This window comes from Monomorium pharaonis, chromosome 2 (genome assembly GCF_013373865.1).
Source record: "Monomorium pharaonis isolate MP-MQ-018 chromosome 2, ASM1337386v2, whole genome shotgun sequence".
NCBI classification, from domain to species: Eukaryota; Metazoa; Arthropoda; class Insecta; order Hymenoptera; family Formicidae; genus Monomorium; species Monomorium pharaonis.
The window spans coordinates 21,129,676-21,145,855 of NC_050468.1; the positions used below are offsets into that span (position 1 = coordinate 21,129,676).

The 16,180-nt window shown below is 29.7% G+C and overlaps 1 protein-coding gene across 4 annotated transcripts; it reads right to left on the reverse strand.

Annotated features, from left to right (window-relative positions):
- Positions 1 to 64: 64 nt before the first annotated feature.
- On the reverse strand, positions 65 to 14,824 carry LOC105838381 (oxysterol-binding protein-related protein 8). Of its 4 annotated transcripts, none has more exons than XM_012683907.3 (17): positions 13,640 to 14,824; positions 13,332 to 13,484; positions 10,036 to 10,164; positions 8,057 to 8,106; positions 7,554 to 7,784; positions 7,331 to 7,475; positions 6,908 to 7,129; positions 4,977 to 5,188; positions 4,601 to 4,779; positions 4,338 to 4,515; positions 4,039 to 4,135; positions 3,739 to 3,935; positions 3,325 to 3,450; positions 3,008 to 3,256; positions 2,682 to 2,849; positions 1,418 to 1,590; positions 65 to 1,288 (listed from the first exon to the last, which is right to left on the reverse strand). In XM_012683907.3, the coding sequence occupies exons 2-17, from the start codon at positions 13,465 to 13,467 to the stop codon at positions 1,057 to 1,059; spliced, it is 2,724 nt and encodes a 907-aa protein (XP_012539361.1). In that variant the 5' UTR covers positions 13,468 to 13,484; positions 13,640 to 14,824; the 3' UTR covers positions 65 to 1,056. The 4 variants fall into 4 exon arrangements, with proteins under 4 accessions (XP_012539361.1, XP_012539360.1, XP_012539363.1 ...); XM_012683906.3 differs by having other exon boundaries at positions 13,332 to 13,511; positions 13,640 to 14,822; XM_012683908.3 differs by having other exon boundaries at positions 1,057 to 1,288; positions 4,977 to 5,134; positions 13,332 to 13,511; positions 13,640 to 14,819.
- Between the last annotated feature and the right edge of the window lie 1,356 nt (positions 14,825 to 16,180).

The window sequence follows — 16,180 nt, forward strand, 5'->3', positions numbered from 1 at the left end:
TGACAAAAAAAATAATCTTTCTAATACACACACATATAATTAAATAACTATACGTCACAGAAAATGGTTTATTAAACTATATTATTTTATTGAATTTAAAGTTCCCAAAAATTACATATACACTTATTGATTTAAAAAAATTATATTACGTCCAGTGTAATGTCAAGCGAATTGAATTAGTTTTTTTATATGTATATACATATCTGATACTATTGCTATATTATCGAAATATCACATGATAAGCTTAGCAGTATAAGTAAAATATAAAATATTAGCGTATAAATAAAGTATAAAATTTATAACAGAGTTTTAGAAAAAATTTTTATCAAGATTGGATAGAACATTTTGACGTAAATTGAGTTAATAACAAAGTTAATCGATTTACAAATGTAAATGAGACAGCTCTTCTATCAATGCATGGTATTTGATGCATTGATGAAAAGATGAAAAATTATGCACTGACACACAGAAGGATTAATATAAATTATTATAAATTTCATATCACATCAGGCTCAAATTATAATATTATATAATATATTAATATAAATTTAAATATAGCGGAATTTACAATAAATTAGTTGCGAAAGTGATATCTGAACAATATTTTTACAACATTTACGTGATTATGTTACAATTTGGTACTGGTTGCAATAAAAATTAAAATTATATTAATTCGAGAACTATAGCTTTTTCAGTATTATACTTAAGCTCTATATACAATATAAGCTCATATAGATTGTTGGTTCCTATACTTAAATTTTCTTATTTCTGCAACTAATAAAACACCATTGCTCTGAATCTAATATATAGAACTTCTAATTTACATTTTCTCTTAATATCTTATTTTTATATCGATGAGAATGTTTCACATATATTATTTTGAAAAAATTATCTTTTCCGTGAAATTCACTTCGTTGATAAAATACCAATATTATAAGCTGCGAGAGTTGTATAGAAATAGAAAAAACAAGTGATACTTACATATAATTCAAATAACGCGCGCGCGTGCACGAGTGTAATTGAAAAAATGTGTGCAGAATGATCTTATTAAATTCCTCAACCCTTAGTAGGATCATTATTCCATATGTTTACAAAATATTGCACGGAAAAAACAATAACAATAATAAGTATAGTATCCATAAAGCTCTTAAACATATTCATATTATGATGCTGTTCACCAGATTCTCTTTGCTTCCTCACAACTTGTTCTACAATCAGTTGTATACGATTCAATTTCTCACCATGTTCTATCGTTTGATGTTCTATTCCTTTCATTATGTCAATTAACCTAAAATATATTTATATATGTTATATGTTTATTCATTATTATATATTTTATCAAAGTTTATAAATTTTGTATACATTACGATAAAGTTAAGAATTCAAAATGTTTTTGTATTATATTTCAATTTCTTACCTAGCAGTTGAACGTCTTCTTTTTCCTAAGGATTGACTAGAATCGGTGTGTGCCTCTGCAGATGAACTGCCAGAATCATGAGCTTCTGCCAAAGGCATATTATTTGATAACTGCCTTTTAGAAGATTTCAACACTGATAAGGAGGAACGTGATTCAGCTTGTAATAGTGGAATCTGCAATAATTTATCATCTGGATATAATTAATCAGATTTAAATATACATAAATAATACATTTTGAAAATTTTATTTATGGTTAATATAAAATACTAACATTAATGTTTCTTAAGTGCAAAACCTAGATAGAAATCTAATTAACTTTTAGAAGTATGTCTTGACTTTTGCTAAAGAGTTATTAAATTACCTGAATAAATGCTTCCTGGATTATAATAAGTGTATATGTTAAGTAAAACACAAATAGCAGAAAATTGAAAAATAATTTGCTTCCTTATTCTATAGTTATCTTTAGATATATCATAACAGGAAATAAGAAATCTTCATTATTTATAAAAAATATAAAAAATGTTTATTTTTTATTTATACTAGCTGCAAATTTACTTTTTTGTTAATCTTATAATGAGTATGTTTATATATAGCTGTGTTTGTTTTGGTGCTCATAGCGCTATAAACAGTTCATCTTTGTTGTTGATTGAATATTAAACATGGATAAATAGTGCTTATAAATGCTATAAACGTCAAAGTAAATGCAGCCTATTTCTTCTTTGATAAAGGCAGCTTGTTTTTGATACGGACTTAAAAAAGATAACAATTCAATATTTAAAGTTAGAAAAAAATTTTAATATTAAAAATTATATGTATATATTAAGTATTATAAACTTTTATTAGAACCTTCTGAGATATATTTTTAAAACTTACTTTAAATGTATAATTATTTCAGATCTGTATGTGTGTAGTATTTATGCAATTATGTATTAAAATCTTAAGACTAACAAATAATTGTACAGAAGAAATGTTAAGTTTATTAATATATAATATGTATAATAATATAATTAATTTACACCAATGTAAACTATAAGAGAATTAAATGAAACAAGTTTATTAAAAATACTAGAGTTCGGTATACAATCTATTCAAATCCATTGATAGCAAATAGAATAAAGCAGTATAACATGCAATTATTTAATAGTATTGTTAAAGAAAGAAGAAAATAGACACACAAAGCTGCTAAAGTAATTATTACTTATATAAATGTGCACCAAATGTTAAAACAACATGCGTAGTGCAACTAAATCTTACATCGCTGTACCTGTGATTGTGGTTCAGTAGAAACAATACTACCAGTACGCATAATAGGTGTTTTATGCCTAGTCTTTGTGCGCACTACATAATTTTCTTCATATTGTACTACATCATTTCTTGGATCCCACGGTCTTACATCAGCGTGCCGATAAACCCAATTTCCAGTTATAATATCCTAATAAAATTAGAAAAAGTTAGAAAATTATTTATATGTATGCATTACATATAAATAACATAAATGTATAAATATTAATATGTATGCAATAAATATTTGACAAAATATAAATATGAAAATTAAATGTAAAAGCAATGTATATATCGCAATGTACATACTTGAACAAAATATTTTGGAACCCATTCTTGTCCTAAAGTTTTCCGTTCTTTAGCACGTTCTCTTTGTGCTTCTTCAAGTCGAGTTTTTTCTTCAGTAGCGGCAACCTGATCATCCCTATTAATGGCCTGTGTAACAGCCAACCATAATTTTTCGCTTTCCCACTCTCCCTGCGATTCCAAAGGAACGGTATATTTCTTCAACCTTTTCTTGCGTATTTCCGGGGTTGGATTGAAGAAGACATTTTCTTGCTGCCAAATAAAATATTATATTATTTATATAGTATAAAAATATTGATTACAATTTAAATTTATCTTACTCCTGTTCGCTTGTCCGTTATTAAAATTAATCCATCCCAATATCCTGAAATTGTAGCTAAAGTTTCTTTTCCTAGGCGTATTCGTCCCACAACTTGATTCATTAATTCCGCACCGCCAAGAAACGGCTAAAAATATTATTCTTATTACATATTTTTAATTAAATTAACAATAATTTTTTAATCAAATTAACGCAATTGTCACTATATGTAAATTATATGTATATATATGTATGTGTATATATATATATATATATATATATATATATATATATATATATATATATATATATATATGTACACATATATAAGATTTTATTATAATTTTTCAATTAACACGATTTTATTAATAATTACATTTTATATATAATTATATTCTGTATAATAATTATACACAAACAAAATATATTTATTTACCTTAAGTTTAAATTCTAATTCAGTATGATAGCCAGTTTTCTCGCATATTATGTTCACTTTTCCACCAAGTTCCATAGTTAACGTTCCCATAAGAATTCCTTTGCAATGTGCATAAGGAATTGTCATTGTATAATCTTCACCTCTTGGCAGCATCGTTAATACAGCGATACCATCCAAAACTGCGGAGGTCGAATTTCCTGTAGATGACATATATATGATAAATAATGTCATTACATATATTAAATAGAAGTATTGATATTATTATATATTATTATATCCTACATTTAGTAAGTTATTTACCATAAAATTTAGATTTTGCAATAATCGTTGCGCTAATAGTAAATCCATCTTGGCGATTTGTTACATAGAATCCTGAGATAGGTGGATGATGTGATAACTAGAACACGTGTAGAACACATGTATCAAAATAAAATATATTCTAATTTATAAAAAACAAAATAAATAAAAAATAGCCATATATATATAAATTTTAAATTGATAAAAATATGTGTTATTAAAGATGAAAAGAAGTTCAGAGCATTATAGCAACATAAACAAAATTTAATATTGTTAATGTAAAATATTTTCTGGGTTATTACTTGTTCGGATAAATAGAATGTTCTTGAACCATTAGGATGTTGCCAATAGCAACGGAATGTTTCACCCAAAAGAGGATTGTATGGCTTTTTCAAGCCTTGTGGTTTCTTATAAAATCCCGATAAGTACCACTTCACCACAGCTTTCATACGTGTAAATGCATCATCTTCCAATACTGCTCTATAAAATAAAATAACATTCAGAAATTATAGTTACTTATTATATCCAAATGAAAATTATGCTACACATTACTACGTTTACTAACTGGGACAATAAATCGGCATGATAATACGAATCGGCCAGTTTTTCCAGAAATGAACGTGATTCCAAAATAAAAGTTGGTAATACAACTTTAGATAGATCCATGCCAGGGCGAACTTGTTTCATTAAGAACCATATCAAAGACTTCTGTTCTTCTTGCAGTTCCGCAACGACTTCACCAGCCTATTAGTTAATAACAGTACAATCACTATAGCAGAAATAAATGTAGAATATATCAAATTACATAATTTATGATAAAATCAAAATAATTCAGGAGAAAAGTAAACTTTTGTGAAGAACAGAATGCAATGAGTTATGATGAATATCTCGTTATAAACGTCTTTTACAATTAAAAATTATTGTACGAAGTTAATGCCTACCGTTCCAAAAACTTCGTTTTCATTAGCTACGTATGGTGTTTCAGTGATTGGCTCTGACGATTGATCTTCTTTGGCTGATGCCTCAGACTCGCTGTCCGAGGCACTAATTTCAGCATCAGCTACTACTCCATTCTCCGGCTGACTAATGTCGTCCAGGTCTGTATGCGAGGTGTACACAGGATCTAGCGTTACTACTTGACGGGTATCATATTCTAAGACATGTACAGAAGGAACAGTCATGCAACGTGCTGGGGAAATTGATGGGTGAGATGTAGAAGTGAAACATGAAGAGCCAAATGGTTGATTATCGCCATCATTTGATTCTTCATTGGGAATGGAAAACACATTTTCTTGATCTGTGCGAGGTGTAGGAGATCGAGCAAGCAAAAATTTTTCCCAATATCCAACTGCATGACAAAGATGTTGAAACACTGGGGTTGGAGAAGGACAAATGCTTCTAAGATCTCGAGTTATAGCGGGTGAGAGTGATGCGGATGATTGCGGATAAGATAACAAGCGCCTTTGAGGTGTCGTAGGCGTTTTTGGGGCATAGCGACTTAAATATACTGTTGATGCAAAAAGCAGGAAAGCAGAGAAAAGTAGGAGCAATCATTATTAATGTAATTATATATTTATAAATTTAAATATGTTAATTTTCACAAGATTTTGGACATAGGAAATAAAAGCATTCCTGCGTATATATTTGAACATAAATTTGTTGAATTTTAATAGCAGATTCTTCGAATAATTTTTAAATTATTTTTATTATAACATTAATAAACTTCCGAATTAAACAAATCAAACAAATTAAAAATTACAATATATCAACATCTTATTTTTTACTTAGTTTTAATTTCAAAGAATCAAACTTCAATTAATTTCAATGTCGCTGTAATTTTGATTATTCCAACATTTAAAGTAAAAACAGCAAACAAAATATAACCAGCTGTCAAAATCCTATTTAAAAACTATTACAGTTTTATAAATAAATCAATTATTACATTTTTGTGTGGTGATGTGTAAAGAGAAAAAGATTTTAAGATATATTTATATTACATGAAATGTGTTGTATAAAAAATCTGTTACTAAAATATGTTTTGTATGATTTTTTGGGAGGTTACATAAAACTTATACAAAAAAAAGTAATTTGAAATTAGTTACTTTCATCAATAGGAGTGCAAATTGACAAATCACCATGCATCATTCACAACAGATTGTATTTTTTGTACAACATACTTTTCTAATTATTAAATGCCTTTATAAATCCAATTCTTTATTTATACTGTTCTATCAATAATATCGATTGTCTACTCTCCATCTTTTGTTTTATATAAACATTTCGATTATAAATGTATATTTAAGTGTTAAATGTGTTAATAACACTATTATGTTTATATTTATCATATAGCTTAATATTTTAGTTATAATAATCAAAATAGTTTACATTTTATATAAAAATTGTTCACAATAAAATGTAATTATTGTATAAAAACTTATATAACTATATATATATATATATATATATATATATATATATATATATATATGTATATATATGTATAATTACATAAATTTAGAGAATATCTCGCCGTTATTGCACACACACACATGCGCGCGCGCGATATTCTCTAAATGGAATAAATATTTCTTTTAATAGTATTCATAACAAGGCATTAATAATTTTTAAGATATATCAAAAAATGGATAATAAAATCCAATAATATATTTTTACTATGGAATAACTGATCATAAAGTAATTACTCCATAGAAAAAATAAGCAAGAAATTTAAAAAATGTTGTATATGTTTTATTGCATTATACTGTTTAATTCTATAAGAATTTTATCTAAGCGCAAGATATTTCACTCTTATTGCAAATTTAAATATCGTTAAAAATATCGTAAGTAGGAAGCCGTTGTCATTGATACTGACCATGATCATCAAAGTGTTTTTCATAATCAGCCTCGCTCCATTGAGTTTCATGAGTAGTGGTCGCGTCGTGTGGTAAAGGACGCGGTAATGCGCTTGTTGAGCGCACTATTAACGAAGAGCAACGTAACGACAATTCAAGTGCGTCCAACCAACATTTGCCTGCTGCTTGGGACGGAGCTCGAAAGATTAAATAAGATGTTGGCAAAGGTTGTACAACAGCACCTAAAAAATATTAATGTTTATAATTATAAACGCTAAAATTATACAATGTATATAACGCTAAAATTATACAATGTATATAGCTATATATACATATTACTAAATTAGATTATAGATATTATCTATTAAAATATTGAATAAAAATAAAATTGCTATATAAGAACAATATATGCATAATGTACATAATGACAGAATGTTATGTACCAATAGCTTCTTTTTCTGGTCCTCGAGGAGCCCATATAGATTGTTCCAAAGGATGAAATACTTTAAAACAAAATCCATCTTTCTTACTCGGACGTTCTATAACTTGGCATGTATTGAGTAGTACCGTTCCTACCCAATGATTACTCTGTAATAAGTATATAATCATCAAACAATAAATACTATAAAAATAAGGATACAAAAAAAGAGCCGCACAAATATAAACCTTTGTTTTTGGATTTTTGTATAGCAGCAACAATCCAGGTTTCAGAATACACCATAACTTGGTCCAACTTTTCAATGTGCCGCGAACTTTTAACCAATCACTCATAACAATAACAGTTGGATCTTTGAAAGAACTTAAAAGTTCGTTGGCTACTCTTTTCTTTTCCATTCGATAATTCTTTCTCTGAGCCTTATAAGATTCCTTCCGTGTTAATTTGCAGGAATCCAATGACTAAAATATCATAAAAACATAATTCATTTAAAATTTATATTTAAATTAAGATAGACCATATTTCAAAAAATAAAAATACAAAATAATACATTACAGTACAGCCAAAAAGAAAAAATACTATAAAACAAATAAAAAAGAAAAAATATTTTATATTTAGTTAAACATTTTTAAAAATATAATCTTACAAAATCTGTTCTCAACAGACTGACTTTCTGACAGTCTTAATAAATTATAAATTATAAAGAAATAATAAATAATAAAGAATTATTTACCTTGTCTGATGTATTATCCATTTTTTGATTACCTTCGCCCGCAGAGAGTCCTATAACATATATAACTGTGTATTACGTTTCTTAATTATACTTTGTACAATCGTAATTGGATACTAAATTAGAATATGTACACATACAATTCATTCTCAAAGAATTTTTTAATTTAGTATTATTATTTAGAAAGTTCACTTTTTAAATACTATTACATTATAAATACTTTAGTTTACAAAACAATTTAAAATAAAATTAAAAATAAAATTAGTATTATATTAGTTTTCATACACAATGTAACTAATACATTTATGTAAAATTATATTTTATATGCTATACTTTTAATTTTTTAACATACACATATAATTTACAAATATCCTTCTTAATAAACGGACTTGTTAATTGTTCTTATAAAACTAAATTTAATATTGCAAATAATTTAAAATAAAAGATAAGACAAAATTAAGTATAAATGAATGTTAATAAATTGACTTTCTGGCAAAATTCTGTTTATTGGAGAAACAACGTTTCGACCCTTGATTTGAGTCCTCTTCAGGTTACAATTACAATATTCGCAAATTGATCGACATAACCGCTTGATAAATTTGGACCAACAAAATATGAAGCAACGTTCTACAAAATTAAGTATTATATTTTTAGAGAAAAAAAATGTATACTTACACATGGTGGAAATAAATTAAAAGTACACTCTTTATGTATTCAATAAAAGAAATACATGATGTATATTAGTCTTATATAAATAAAATCCAACACGCACACACACACACACACATTTATTCAACTAGAAGGATACAAAATAACACAGTCATTACTTTCTCCATAATTATATAAATAAAGTTATGAACAAATCAAGATAATTTGATAATTCAATTTAGGTAATATTTTCAATTTGTTTTAAATATTTTATTTATTTCTATTAACAATTTAATTAATTAATATTCTACTACATACGTATCGTATATTTAAAATGATTAAGATTTAGTATTTCACCAAAAATATATAAAGTAATAATTTTCAATAATATATATAAAATTTATTATCTTGATTTGTATGTGTTATAAATGCATGACAATAGTTATATTTATATTAAATTATCCACTCTTCTACTGTTTAAATATTCGACTTTTAAACCAATCTTTGAAATCAGATCTTTAAAACAATCAAATCTTTGAAAAATTATTATTATATTAAATCATATCATTATTATATTAAGATATGCGTAATTTGTTTTGTATTAAATCGCTGATACATTTTAACAATTCTTGATATAATTAAATTTTTATTTTTACAATTTAAGTAAACATTTAATTAAACATAATTATTCAAACACAAAAGATTTTCAAAGCTGTAAGCCGATTAGATATTATTGCAACAAAAATCATGCTTGTGAAAGGAAATGTGTTATTACTCTTTACACAGAAATATTTAATATTAAAAATCAAAGTTTGGAAGAAGGCAGCATGCAATATGTTGACAAAATAAATACCACCTGCGAGTTTACGAAAGTATAATTAAATTTGACGCAAACCTTATGAAGAAATGTCTCATACAATATAAGACATAAACATTTGTATTATTGCGTCACTACACTGAGTTATATAATCAAATCAATGAGTATGCATTTTCTTATATCAATAATATAATACTATTAATGAAATACTTTTATGTATTGAGACGTATCTTACAAGCAAGTAAAAGAGCAAGTAATAAACATTAAATGATATTACTATACATAGCTAAAAATTTGTAAAGAAAATTCCATGTAAAACGAAACGCAAACAAATGTTTAGAAGAGATCTATATCAAGCTATACATGTTTCAATACTTTTCTAGCATATACGTATCTATTGCAAAAATAAAAGTATACAATACTAATCAAATTTGAAAAGCTTCTTGTAACTGGTAAGAGTTATCCCAAACTATATAGCAACGATGTATTATTTTCGAAAATACTTCTGGATTTATACCTGGAGAAACTGGAGGTGCACTGGCTGTAATATTTACGCTTGTCGAAAGGGACTCAGTTGATGGAAGTTTAGGTAATGGTGTAGACTGTGCTTGGATGCTGCTTCTTCGAAGTTGTCGATCCGCTGGTTCTACATATTTTAGCACTTATTCAATTGCACTCAATATTTATTATCACATTTTACGTCATATTAAAGAAGTAGGAAACCGTTTCTCAAAAAGAACTATTCAAAGATTAGTCGACAATAGGCGGCCAGAATTTAATTTTTTTCTACTTTACGAGATAATGCTAACATATAATAATGGAAAGAATGTCACAATATTGTTATCCTTTGTGTAATGGACGAAATGATAGTTGCAAAAAATGCGTGATTGTCTGCAGTTGAATGAGAGATATTACAATGTTTTGGTTCATTTTGTTATGTATATATATATATAGAGTATCCTATTTTTAAAGTTGCACTAAAATATCTCTTCTGAACAGCATTTTCAGAAAAAATGTTTCAGACAAAAGTTGTAGAATAAAGAGATCAAATTTATTGATATTATCAGTTTGACCTTTAGTGGCGTCGTCAGGGCAAGATCACTTTGAATTTTTTAAATAAAACTCCTTTTTTTAAATTGCAAATTCTTGTAGTTTATCTTAAGAGTTTTTTAAAACACTATAATTTATACACTTTGGATTATTCGTTTTAAAGTTACGAAGCTTTTATAGTAAAACAACAAAGGCAAGATCGAAAATTATCCAATCAACGCAAGATCAGTGGTGGATCTGGATAAAATCTATAAAAGGATCTCTTTATAATTTTTGTCTGAAATATTTTTTCTAAAAATGGTTAAAAAAAAAATATTTCAGTGCAACTTTTAAAATTGAACACCCTGTATATACATATAAATATATGCTATAAAAAAGGCAAGAAGATATGCATGCTCAATTTGTAATACATGCACGATTGAAAACATGCTTCTTCATATTGCACTACATGCAGCCGAGCAAATTACATTACCGAATACATTTATAAAAGAACTGAATGTTATCCGCAAAATAATAAAATCAATAATAAATAAGTATATCATCTTATAATATCATTGTGTGTTGCAAAAAAGATCAGACAGTTTACATAAATTTTAAGTAAAAATGATTTGGAGACACATTTTCAGTAAGTTTGTAAAAATATAGTTTTTATATTATGTTTTTTAAATTGTTTTTATTGTACACGTGTATCGTGTTTCGTATACAAAGGATAAGAAAACGATAATATACTAAAAAGACTTACCACATAAAAAATACTATTCAGAACACTGATTAAACCTTTGCATTTCATGTCCAAGGATTTATAACAGTCGATTTAAAATCATTGTCCTCATTGTACATTGCAGGACAAAACCGTTAGAAAAGTGGGTCGTAAAGCATAAGTTATTATCCACAACAAACTACGGTGCTTGTAGCAGTAGGAATATTCCTACTATATAATGTGAGAATGGTTTGTTACACTCTCAAGTATTGATTTCCATTTTTCCAACAGTCAAACGTGCTACAGTATGCATTTCATTCATATTAATAAGCCACAGCTGTACATGTGACATATCTTTAGTGTCAAGATTGCTAAGGATTTTCATATTTAAAATATGTCACAAAAATGGGAGTACATAAACAACACATAGAAAATATTATTTTACAATAAATAATAATTGTAATAAAAAAACTTGTATTATACTTATTGTATTTCACACTTGTGTGTCAAAAGTATTGAATATATTAAATGTATTAAATGTTCCCAATTTGTAAATGTCAAAAATATGTATTTTGAGAAAATGTGTAAAGGTCTTGAGATTGTCACAGCGAGAATAAATACATTTAAGAAACACCCGTGCATATTCATAAACAATAAACTCTAACATGTAAAAACTCTGGCCTGTGTACATGTAAATAGAGATATTATGTAAACCTAAAAAAATATATGTAATTCATGAGAGCGTTACATAAATCCATTAAACCTTTAGAAAAATAACAGGGAAGAGTTCTGCAGAAACATACCGCAATTACATTCTATACTCTTAATTGATGTGGTTCAAATGTCAATGACAAAGTTCTTAAAATAGTTTTGTGAGTTTCATAAAGGATAAAGGGATAAAATAAATCCCAATTTACTCCACAAAGTGGCGAGTAAAAACGATGGTTTTTTTTGTTATCTTTAAGCTGCTAAATCTGATTTTAGGGTTTGAAAGATTTTAATTTGCCAGAAAAATTAAAGTTATTGAAATCAGTATAAACATTATTTCATATAAAGGAAGTTATTATAAGAATAATATATCAATGAAAGTGTAAAACCAGTAAAACTATAGTAAAACAAACAATATTAAGCAAAAATCGAACAATATGTAAATAATAGAATTATTAAGTGAAGGTCTTATTAGATTAAAGGAGCTTAGTGCTTAAAATACTTGTTGCGTGAATCTTTACAACTTTCATACAGTCATAAATAAATACCACAATAGAATATAAAATACTCGAGGACAAAGTTCTTGACATACGTAATGAATAACAATGCTCTCAAGTATTGTAGTCAAGATTTAAAATAATTCTCATCAATATGCCTTTGTTTTTAGATATTAATAATTATTTTTTATCAAGCAAAATGAACATGAATTGTCATAGATGAAAAAGTCATTATATTTTACTAGCAGGAAAAGATAAATTAATATATTCAGTAAAGCTCAACAATAATAATTTAACACACTAGATGTTTAACAGCTGATTTCATATGTTGGTTTAATAATTTCTCGACAAATAGAAAAATTTTAAGAAATAGTCAGAATCAGACTCCGCAGCTTAAAATTGACAAAAAAAAATGTTTATTTGCAATTCTGAGAACCAAAATCCCATTTTAGTCATTATCCTTTAAGAAATATGTGCACATAATTTTTTGTGTATATTTGTATGTACAATTACTAAAATATGGCTCTCCTAACTTTGTACTTTTATTGATTTTTCACTTCGTATTTTATTTTAATATAAAATATAATTTTGTTTTTACGCCTACATGTGCTTCATAGTTGTTTTTAATTTTACAATTTCTTAGGAACTAATTTTGCATACAATTTACAAAAATCGTTACAAGTAACAACTTGACAGATGTGTACAAATGATAATTAACATCGTTACAGTGTGTTCTATAATAGCGAAATTGTTTACATCCTGGTGTCATTGCGTCAGCTGACGTATTCTCACTTCGGACGATACGGAAACACAACATATAAAATACGGCGATGAATACGATAAAAACGTAACACTTACGACTGAGAGATCGGCTGACGTTCGGCGGTGTCATAGTCTTGTAACTATCCGCTGAACCTCCAACTGGCACAGACTGAGTTTCCGGCTGCAGACGATGATGCTCCCCACCAGGCACCACGATCGGTTGCGAACTCATCGCAAATCTAGGATCGGCTAGGATTCCAAAGTGTAAGCTTGAATCTGACCGCAAAAAGAGACACGCGTGACTACATGCTTCCGCGCGTCAAACGTCGACGGACGTCAGTTAGCCAGGCAGGAGAGGAAAACAAAGTGTAGCTGCCAACACACATACGGCGGCGCGTGTTTACCTCGGGCTTGGTGTTTCCAACTGTGTTACGCGGAGACGTGTGCGCGATGTGCGTCGTCCTGCGCGGCACGGACGTGTCAGTCCATCGCGGCGGCGAATTACGCGTCGCAGGCAATTAGCGCGCTCCACGGACGAGACGCGGCGACATCGCGTCGACGTCGACGTCGTGCGCCGGGCGGCGGCACCGGGCCGTGCGCAGCGTGCGCTTCCGGGGAGGTGCGGCACGCCGTCGCCGATCTCTCTCTCTCTCTCTCTCTCTCTCTTTCTCACTTCCGGACGAGATACGAACGGCGCCGCAAGGCGCGATCGCACGCCATCATCGATCTACCCGCTCGCCGCGCGCGCGTTCGAGGAGATGGAGAGTGGTGTCGCCCGCGCATGCGCACACACGCGCGCGATCTCGATCGTGTCGTGACTCGTGACTGCAACTGCGCTGCTGCTGTGTTCAACTGCGTCCGCAACGATCGGCGACAACGTGACGTAGAAGGAAGAGGAGCGAGAGAGGAAAATCTCGCTCGCCGACAAAGAGAAACTATGTCTCGTCGTCGTCGTGTGACGTCGCAAAATCGCGATCCCGCCTGTTGTCGATCTTTTTTTAGTGTCACGTCCGTCGGTGTGGATGGGTCTTTCAATTTCTCTCTCTCTCTCTCTCTCTCTATTTTTCTGTTCGTGGCGCGTTTAGTTTAACGGATGGTCGAGCGCGCCGCTAGAATATCCGGCATTTTTTTCGAAGGCGCAGCCGGCCGTGACTGATGACGTTCGTACATAATAGGTTCGATTGAGGGCTCTCGTTCCCGTCGTCTTATCGCGCTCCGCATCCTCCAGTTGACCTCTTCCCCTCTTCGTTTCTCTCTCTTTCTCCCTTTCTTCGTTTCTCGCGCTCCTCGTGAGGACCGATCGATCGCTAATAAGTGTGAATTTTTAATAATCGCCGCAGCGCGCCCCACCCACGGTTATTCTAATATTAACTGACATATTCACATCCTAATAATGCCTGTGTCCCTTCGCCTTTGTGCATTACACAGTAGCGCAATTTAAAAGGGACGCTAATTTCAGAAGGTTGATTAAAACCAGCGATCGACGCGGGCGGTTTTTTCTGCGCAAATTCCATTCGCTTCATTAATCCTAGACCACTGTGGCGGAAAATGTTCTCCGCGGTGCGTCTTGCTAGATTCAATTCTGCGAATTACTGAAAAATTTGCTTCGCAGTACTCCGACTATTTGGATGGGCTCCGAATTGAACGAGATAATTTCAGACCTTGCCCTCGGCTTCTCCTCTTCTCCTCTCTCTTTCTCTCTCTCTCTCTCTCTCTCTCTCTCTCTCTCTCTCTCTCTCTCTCTCTCTCTCTCTCTCTCTCTCTCTCTCTCTCTCTCTCTCTCTGTTTACATTGTGCGCAGAATCGTAATATGATGAGAAAGAGAGCGAGAGGGGGGAGGGGGAGAGAGAGAGAGGGGGAAAAAGAGAAGGAAAGAAAGAGTCGATAACTCGGTATCATTCAATCTCGCACTTTATCGACATCATCTGCAAATTAGCATACATACATAAATCAATCTGCGCAGTTTGATTTTTGAACGTTATTCAATGAAACTCGATGGAAAAAACAAAATTTTCGCAATGATACGAAATACACATTTTCTATGTGTCTTTATTTTCTTTAAATAAAATATATCTGACTAATGTAAGAAAATTAGATAACGTAAGAAAACAAAAACACTTAATCCTTTCCCCGATCCGTTTGTTTTAAGAATGCGTGACTCACCTCTCAAATCGTTATCAAAATTTAAGATATATTTTTATTCAATTGTTTTTTATTCTATTATTACTTTCAAGTATCTTATGTAAAATAATTTGAGTCCAATTTTCTTGTCGGTTTAAAAGCTTTTTTGTTTTTGCTCTCAATATTCTTATATAAATTGCGTTTTGCATTTTTTGAAATTTGACAAAAAAGTATTAAAAAAGTATTTAAAAATTAAATTTTTTTACATATTTATAAACCTCTAAACTAATAAAATTTCTAATAGATATTTGTGCAAAAGTTTAAATTACTATCATATATCATCACAAACTAAATGATTCGTTATTTATTGCAACTGATTTTAAAGTTCAGATATTGATAAACAAAATTATTTGTGCTGATTAAAAAAGAAAAGAATCCTAAGATTTTAAACTGTAATTTATTAATTGTGATAACATAAAATTAACTGGTACTGTAAGTATAACCAAAACATTTTTAAATGTGCCAAATTTACTTTTGTGTTTCCTTGAACAATGAACGTGTCTATCGTAGATATAAGAGGAAAAACAGACATCAAATGACTGACTTGAGATTTAAATAGTATTTTTCGCATATTCTTATATTACGGTTGATAATGTCCGATGTGTGTCATGTCGAATATGCTTATTCATATGGCAATTATATACCTTATGTAAGGATCGGTATCTTTGCAATTTTACGCGTGTTTTTTGCTCCATTCTCATTGCATATGCATAGTTTCTTGCCTAATTGTGACGCGTTACGCGCTCTGTGATTAGTCATGCGAA